Genomic DNA, 8,940 nt, shown 5'->3' with positions numbered 1-8,940 from the left:
TTCTATATGAAATTTATGGTTAACCTCAATTTTGTAGAGAGTTTGCACAAAATCATATAGATACTGCTCAACACTTGTCAGATGCAGAATGGGATCGAGAATTTATTGAATGGTTTAAAGATAGGGTGAGAAATACATAAATAATAGATTCAACATTTTGACTTTTTACTAATCATTCTAAATTACTAAATGTTATCTTACTTTTAGGTTGCACAATTGCATAAAGCAGATAATAGTCAACTCATGGAAGATCTTCTCTCACTTTCACGTGGTCCTACCAAATATTCAACACATTCTAATGGCTACATTGTTAATGGATATAGATTTCATGTAGAAGATCATGATCAAATGTTAAGGACTCAAAATTGTGGTGTTGTTGTAGTTGGTGAGAGTGATAAAGATAGTGAGAATGTTGATTACTATGGAATTTTAACAGATGTGATTGAATTGCAATTTATCTCGGATAAAAGAGTGATTTTGTTTCGGTGTAACTGGTTTGATGTGTATGACAAAGTAAAAAGAGTTAAAAGAGATGAGTATGACTTCGTGAGTGTAAATTCGAGTAGATTTTTGAAAACAAATGAGCCTTTTGTTTTAGCTAACCAAGCATCTCAAGTGTTTTATGCTAATGATAATTCCAACAAAGGTTGGCATGTAGTAAGGAAGACTCAACCTCGTGATTCCTATGAGATGGGGAAACAAATGGATGATGTTGTAGTTGACTTAGAAAGTCCTTCACAAAAGAAACAAAAAAGAACTGATGAGGTAATGTATCTTTTGTGAACTGATATGTGAACTGATAGACACGATTTCTTTTATATTACATCATATTGTCGCACATGATTCTTATTTGGCGGTGGGGATCGCGAGATTAATGATTTCTCTTTTTGATTATTGATAATTCATACTATTAAAAACTCCTATTCTTGATTACTTTGATTCTATTCCTTTAATTCACTAGTAACTATTGAAAGACTACTTTTCTTTTGTTCTTCAGTTCACTGATAGAAAGTTTCCTTATTATTTTTCTACCTTTGACTTTTTTACAGGTTCAATATGAAAACTGAAAATGTGGACGGATCAATTATGAAGAGTACTATCAGATACTCATTTGTTGCTCCCGGGACAATTGGAAAAGGACGAGGACGAGGGCTTAAATCTTTGACATCAAAAGGAAAAGATCCAACTAGGAGTTTATTTTTTCAATCTAGTGATCTAGTTAAGCAATACATCCAAGAAGTTGAAACAAGTAAGCTTTTTAATATATGTTGAGTTTTTAATTGCATAAATATACTTATCCTACTCACTTATCTCACTTTGTAGTATATACTTATCCTCTCATCAATGTATTATCATCTATCTATTTATGGATGACTTTTGCTTTTCTACAGGTGCTATTGGGAAGGGGCGACAACAAGAACTTACCAACGTCACCATGTCTTCTAGTCATGATAAGAGAGTAATACACAAGAAGTCCATGGCTCTTGAGAAAGGGTACATGCAAGTTAATGCTTCATCTCATCCATCTATCAAGCAAGTTAAGCAAAACGTCCAAGAAGTTGAAACAAGTATGTTTTTTCATGACCGTTGATATAGTAATTACATAATAACTTAAATTGAATGTCAAAGCTTCTTCGCCTATAACTTAGTTGTGCTGGTCTTTCTTGCTAATTTTATCCATATAGTCAACTCCTACAAGTTGAGGCCTTATTTTTTGTCAAATAGTCACAGGGAAATTGTATTCAAACAGTAGCGGTTTGTTTTCTCCAGGTTCTATTGGTAAGGAACGAGGAATTGGACATAAAAACTCCACCATGCCTTCTAGTGAAGTTCATACTCCCTTTCATTCATTTACTAATCAAGTAAAGCAATGTACCAAAGAAGTTGAAACAAGTATGTTTCTTTTTTAAAATCTGTTATATTTTTAATTCCGTTTAAAATAGAAAGTAAATGTCAAAGTTTTTATAATATTACTTCTTGATTCTAGGTGCTATAGAAAAGGGACGTGAGCAAATGCCTAGATCTTTCTGCTCATCTTTAGGGGTTTCTGAAAAGAATTTGGAATCTAGTCGAGGACTGCCATCAATGGATAAAAATTCCCTTGTTCTTGAGAAAGAGAACACGGAAATCAAATCCCCTGGTTCTACTAATCAAGTAAGGCAACCCTCCCAAACAGCTGAAACAGGTATGAAATTTACAAATCTGTGCATTATCAATCTGTACAACTAAATTTTACTATTATAGTTCTTACTAAATTAATTATACAACTACAGGATCATCTAATCCTAAAAAGGTAAGAAGGGTTCGAGGGACCAACAAGTGTAAAGAAGTTGCATCACTTGAAGCCGGAAAGAAGCTGAAAGTAACATTTTACAATAATCGAACAGTTGGAACAAATAGCAATCTGTTTTCGAGGCACCTAGGAAAAATAATTCGTGATTGTAACATGTGTCCATTGGGAGTATCATCATGGAGTGATATCAAGCAACAAAAGTTGGATCACATGTGGGCTGCTATTGCGGTAACAATTATGAATTACATCGTTTAACTTGTTGAATCACAACTTACTTTTCCTATTCAAACATTAACCACTGCTGCACATCTTTTTCATGCTAAAATATTTACACACTTTTTTTATAGTTGACGCACAATGTTCACTTTCCTTTTTCATTTAAGCTCATATTTTAATTATTGTAGGATAAATTTGAGAGTGTTGACTTGAATGATCATCGTGATCATATATTTGGATGGATGAATGAGTTATGGAACAAATGGAGAGGATACTTGCATGCTACTTATGTGAAGAATAAGCCAATCGTTCAAGCTCTTAAGAATATTCCAAAGGGAGTAGAAAAGAAGGAATGGGAGTGGTTAGTTAAGGAACACTTTTGTTCTGAAAGTTTTCAGGTACACCTAGTGATCTAATAGTCTACATTATTAAAGCAATCATTTCACAGCTCATCGTGATATTTAGATGTGAAACTTTTTTTGAAGTTAATAAGTTTTCTTAGATGTGAAAGTTTTACCTAACAATATAGGCGAGGAGCAATAGAAATGCAGAAAATCGAGCTAAGTTAAAGATGTTTCATCATATTGGTAGCAAGCCTATTAGAGAGATTATTTATCAACAGGTATTATAAAAAAATTGTTTTTGAAGAAAATATTTAAGAAGTGTTATTTGACATGTTTTTTATTTGATGTAAAGGGCGGAAAAGATGGTAATGCACCAAATTTGGCGACTATTTTCTTTGAGACTCGTAAGAAAGATAACATGCTTGTTGAACCAGAAGCAATTGAAAAACATGTGCGTTTGGTAAATTCAATAAGTAAATTAATTCAAATTATTATGAAATCTATTGAAATATACTTTTTTATATTTTGTAGGCTCAAATCGAAGAAATACTAAAAGCTGAGCCATCTCTGCCTAGCATAGAGATTGTAGAAAAGTGTTGTGGACCTCAAAATCGTAGCCATGTATTTGGCTTTGGGGGTGGAGTAAAGGCAAAGGACATGAGAGATGGCACTTCTTCAAAGGCTGAATTACTGTCTGAGCTACGTTCAACTCAAGAGAAAAATAAATCTTTGAATGAGGAAAATAAATCCTTGCTTGATCGCTTGTTTACATTAGAAGATGCGATGGAAGAAATAAGAAATATGAAAGAATTCATTGCTGCTCAACAATCACATAACCTACATATGACATCACCCGTATCAACTGAATGACCACTGACATTTTTTGCTGACCAAGTAAGTAACAATATATCAAACTCTATTTGTGTATAGTTGTTTAAGCAGTTAGTGTAAGGCTGAACTCTTAGGAAACTAATAATGGTTCTCGATGTCCTAGATGTAATGGTGTCTCTACTTCCTGTTTTGATGCAATCTGTGCAAGTTATTTGAGTGCTTATGAGTTCTCATCTGTTCTTTATTGTGATTTGTTGAGCCTTGCAAACTATAATGGTTGTGTTCAGGTCGACAATCCTCCTTCCTATTCAATTTATTTTGAGATTTAGAATAGCCATCTGCTTGCTTGCTGAGTATCTCGGAGTTTTTGTTGGATTTTCTTATTAGTTCGATTTAATCCTTCCCCTCCACTAGGGACCCCACCTGAGTTTGAATCTTGCTAAATCTCCTCCGTTGTTGGTCTAATATCAACATATTTCTACTTGAATTAATCCACCTAAGGTTCATCGAGATAATTTTCCTAGCCCATTCTAACTCTCCTTCTTAAATATTTATCACCATCGCTTCAGTTTTTGAATTTTTGAAGAGTTGGGTGATGAATTCATGGATGAAGAGCCGGTGGCTGTTCGATCACCTTTATAGAGCCGCTAATTGAAATTGATCTCTGTAGTTTCTTTATGTTCCCCACATTATTGAGAGAAAATTTAAAGATCACCGCATATATAGTTTTCCTCTGTTTTTTTATTGATCTCTGTTTAAAATATAACTGTTCTCTGCTTTTTTAATTTTCTGCACGTAAAGTGACACATCTTTTTCCACTGTTTTTTGTACACCTGTGCGTTTTGCATCTTTTTTCTGCACAAATATACATACTGATTCACCTTAACAAAATTGTTTTGTGATAGAAAAATAACACATCAGATTACAGCTTATGCTTTTCACCATGTCTAGCAACTATGCAATCCTCTAAGGAAGACTGATCTTGTAGCTCTTGTTCTTCACGTTGAGCAGTAATCATATGTTCTTTCAGCTGATCAATCAGTTGCCCTCTTTCTTGGTTTCTATCTTCAACACAAACACTTTTTGAGACACTAAAATCAGTGTTGATGTTTTCCTCTCTTTTTCCATGTTGTTCCTCATCATGAATGTTAGTTCTTTGGTCTGTATATATAGGCAGGGGCTGTTGTTACTGTGACTTTGTCCAGTGGTTTCCTCGTCAGATTGTATGTTTTTCTTATCTTCATATGTAATAGGTAAAACTTCATTCAGCTCAACATATAACTGGATACCTTTTTGGTTTGTGATCACAGTGGGCAAGCTTTCTGAAACTTCCTGGTTAGATAGAACGTTCTCCTTTACATCACCACAATGTTCTTGATTTGCATTTATCTTGGTGGCTTGTTGATCAACATCCTTAGAGTTGGCGTCATTCGGGCTATTTTTGTCTTGTTGTGCATAGTCTACTGTGTCAGCCTTCAATATATGGCTTTTTTAGATTTGATGCAATCACTATAATGAAATTTGTAGACGTTTTAGACTTGTGACACAATCACAAGGATCAGTTTGAGATTGTTTGGCTCCTACAAGGATTAAGAATTGGAAGAAGACAATAATAACTTGTTTGTTTCCCCTGCTACACAGATAACTTGGTTGTTTCTCATGAAACCTTTATATCTTGCGTGTCCAGTTCCTCCGCAACAACTTGTGTCCCTTGAAACATAATATAAATCTTCTTGATGGAAATTTTTTCTTTTTGTACTAAGTTTTTGTTATTGAATTTATGTTTTCGATATATAGATTTTGATTTGGTTAATGAATCCTAAAGGTTTCTTAATCATTTTTTCTTATTTTCATGCAGATTATTGATATACCTGGATAACCCTTGGTGAATTTTAGATTTCTTTTGTGACGATTGAAGCTACAAGTGAAGATGAAAGTTTAAAAGAACCATAAGACCATTAATATTTTGCTAGTAAAGTTATGCAAAACTTGAAAATGTTGCTAAGTTTTTTTTTGTTAAGGAAATGTTTAAACTAACAACATGGGATGTTAACTTATATTTGTATTATGTCAGCCTTTTGTATGAAGATTTACCGTAGCAATCTTATATTTATTGACTTTAAAGCTTATAAATTTTTTGTGATTTAAAGATCTAGAAACATTGGTGGTCAACTAGAGACCAATATTTTTGCTCGTCTCTAAAGGTTCATCTAGGACGAGATAGTTTCTTGTCTCGAAAAGTTGCATCTAAGATGATACAACTTCTTGTCCCTAAAGGTTCATCTAGGACGAGTTGTTTCTTGTCGCGAAAATCAATCTAGGATGACGTAGTTGATCATAAAAAAAAAGTAATTTAGGATGAGTGTAGTTACTCGTCCCAAAAGAGTATTTTAGGACGAGTTGGTTGCTAGTCTCTAAAGGGATTTACTGACCAGAAAATAACTAATTTTCCAAGAAAGAAATCATCTATTTGGGACGAGTTATGTAGTCTCTAAAGGTATTTTGGCGACTAGCTCTTTTGCCGTCTCTAAATACATTTAACGACTAGCAAAAGCAAGCCGTCCCAGTTGACCTTTAGCGAAGAACGATTTAAGGACGGGTGGCGACCAGCCTTTTCCCGTCCCAATAGACTATCTGGGACCGGATTTGGACTTTCTGGGACCAGATTTCCCTTCCTTAGAGACTGTTTTTCTTGTAGTGATTGTAATGATCTATTTAAGTTTTTAGATATATGTATGTGCTCTATTATTTACGTGATTAATTTTTTTTTGAACCCCCTTGATGAAAATCCTCCCTCCGCCACTGGTACAAACATGATTTAGGAGGCTTTGGACCAGGTGAGGGTGATTCAAGACAGGCTTCAGAAAACTCAGAGTAGGCACTAAATATATGTGAATTGTAGGCGGAAGCCATTTAGGTTTCCAGTGGGTGATAGAGTTTTCCTCCATGTGTATCCTAGGAAGGCCATGATGAGATTTGGGAGGAGGGGTAAGCTTAGCTCTAGGTATATTGGGCATTTTTAGATCCTCCGGACAGTTGGTTAGTTACTTATTAGTTAGCTCTACCTCCAATGTTTTCAGCTATCCACCCATTTTTTCATGTTTCAATGTTGCACTGGTATGTTCCTGATGAGTCTCATATGCTCGAGTACGATGTAGTAGAGTTGGATGACCGTTTGACTTTCATGGAGGAACCAATTTCCATTCTAGCTAGAGATGTATGGTGGTTGCATTTGAGAGACATTCATGTGGTTAAGTCCATTGGAGGCATTGTGCAGTCAAGGAGGCTACCTGAGAGACTAAGCATGATATCCAAGAGTAGTTTCCTTGCTTCTTTAAGCCTTCAAGTACTTCTTGACTCTTACTTTCGTGGATGAAAGTCTTTTTTAGTACTAGAAGTTGTAATGACTCTCCAGGTTATTTCTGTGTTTATGCCTCATATTTGTCATTTAGAGAGCTCAAATAGTTACCCCTAGTCATTAATGACTTGCTAGGACTAACTGTTTGGTAACCTAGTCATTTGTTTGGTTTCTATGAAAGTTTTAGTTTTTGGAGCTTTTCAACCTTGAATGTTAATTTTTGATCAAAAGTTTGAGATGATGACCTCATAATTCAATTCTGATGATTCCATTAGTTCTAGAAGGGTAATTTTAGGTTGATGGCATAGTTGTCATGACTCTCGAGGCTTTCAGTGTAAGTCTGTGCGATTAGGCATTTTAATTTTCAAGTTAAGGCCTAAGTTTGAATTTAATCAACATTCTTAGTAAACGAGCTTAGATGAGAATTCCGCAAGCACAATTAGCTCTGGAATATTGAGTTTTTCTAGAATGACCCTTCGTTCGTATCCTGAGGCTTTTGGGAGAACTCCAATCCCCTTATGAATTTTGGCTTAAAACAGAGTTTGGGGATAGGACCATTTTTGCCAAGATGACCTCATATGAGAATTTTGACTACTCCATTAGGCTCAGAATATCAAATTTGGTATAGTTGCATATCTTATTTGTGTGCATGGGATTCCGAACAAATTTGAAACACCCCATCAAAGATTTCTAACTTGCAAAAAACAAGATAAAAGGCATCAACTGGTTCAGGCCAAAATGTCCTTCATTTTTGTGGGCCCTCTATTAGGTTCATGGAGGGCAAACAACATGGTGGCTCCATTCATGGGGACCATGCCACATTCGTGATGCCCGCAATCACGGAATTCCCTATCGTGAGGGTGGAGAACCGCCTCTTGGTCGTGATCGCGAGGCCCTTGATGCAGTCACTAGAGATTTTTTGCGTTTGGGAAGAAGAGATTCATCATGGCTTTTATTTAAAGAACATACCAATAATCAACTCCAATATAGAGGTTTAATTGGCAATTATATGCATCTTAGCTCAGAATTTGATGATTCAAAGTCTAGTGTGATCGTAAAGGTTGTGGCTACATGTATGGCTGATCATGAAGTGTTGGGGAACCTTCGTTTCAAGTTAATTGGTGCTTTTGTTGGTTGCCTTAACTCTTTTTTTTAGCTTTAATGGTGATATTTTGTATATGTTGACTGCTTGTTGTTTCGAGCCCCAAATTGTGTTCCATTTTGAAACATAAGTTGGTGGTATTTCTTTAGATATTTTGACAGAGACAATTACAAAAATTCCATAGTAGGTCCCGTGATTCTTGTTTGACTCCTAAATTGGTCCATCTTTGTTTTATGTGTGTTTTGTTGAAATGACAAAACTAACATTGTGATCCTATTTTTGATAGCGTGGCAGCATTCAGGGGTTTTTCAGAAAGGAAAAGCTCTGGCCTTGTTAATTGGAGTGGGTGCGGTTGCCTTACAGGTAGACTACGTGTTCCTTTCTGTTTGTATTGAGCTTGAATGTATGAATGCATGTTGATAATAATGAATTTGAGGCGGGTAGCTTGTTGTTCATATTTTCCTTTCTTAAATACCATGATTAGGCTTGACTGACTGTATTTTGGGTGAAGTACCATGATAGTTGAGTGGTGTGTGTCCCATGTTGTTTTGAATTGTTTGTTGTTGTTACTTGTTATATATCAAGCATGTTTGTCCATAGTCTAAGATTAGGCTAGTCTTTCCTTTGACTTGTGATTCTAGCGACTTGTTAGGATTGTTTATTCCCCGGTCGTTTTGGACAGACTAGATCCTTTTAGACTGGAGTAGTAGACTTGAGTGTGATAGTATAAGCCTTAGTTTAGGAAATTTTGTAGATGTGTTACATGAGGTTTTATGCTTTCTAGGGATTGGAATAA

The 8,940-nt window shown here is 35.3% G+C and overlaps 1 protein-coding gene across 1 annotated transcript; it reads left to right on the top strand.

The window, feature by feature from the left end:
• Window positions 1-2,085: 2,085 nt before the first annotated feature.
• LOC125813302 (uncharacterized) lies at window positions 2,086-3,723 on the top strand. Its single transcript, XM_049492798.1, has 6 exons — window positions 2,086-2,185; window positions 2,274-2,521; window positions 2,698-2,907; window positions 3,039-3,131; window positions 3,206-3,304; window positions 3,385-3,723. Exons 1-6 carry the CDS (start codon window positions 2,086-2,088, stop codon window positions 3,721-3,723), a joined length of 1,089 nt encoding a protein of 362 aa, XP_049348755.1.
• The last annotated feature ends 5,217 nt before the right edge of the window (window positions 3,724-8,940 follow it).

This window comes from Solanum verrucosum, unplaced genomic scaffold (genome assembly GCF_900185275.1).
Source record: "Solanum verrucosum unplaced genomic scaffold, falcon-dt-bn FXZP01000189.1, whole genome shotgun sequence".
Taxonomy (NCBI): Eukaryota; Viridiplantae; Streptophyta; class Magnoliopsida; order Solanales; family Solanaceae; genus Solanum; species Solanum verrucosum.
Note: the sequence above shows the minus strand (reverse complement) of the source record. Positions and strands in the feature narration are given on the sequence as shown.

What these genes read in the sequence shown, in the direction of transcription:
- LOC125813302 (XM_049492798.1), top strand. Translation starts at nt 2,086, where the DNA reads ATGGATAAAAATTCCCTTGTTCTTGAGAAAGAGAACACGGAAATCAAA. An exon ending in CTCCCAAACAGCTGAAACAG is followed by an intron (nt 2,186 to 2,273) that starts GTATGAAATTTA and finishes ATACAACTACAG; the next exon opens with GATCATCTAATCCTAAAAAG. An exon ending in GAGAGATTATTTATCAACAG is followed by an intron (nt 3,132 to 3,205) that starts GTATTATAAAAA and finishes TTTGATGTAAAG; the next exon opens with GGCGGAAAAGATGGTAATGC.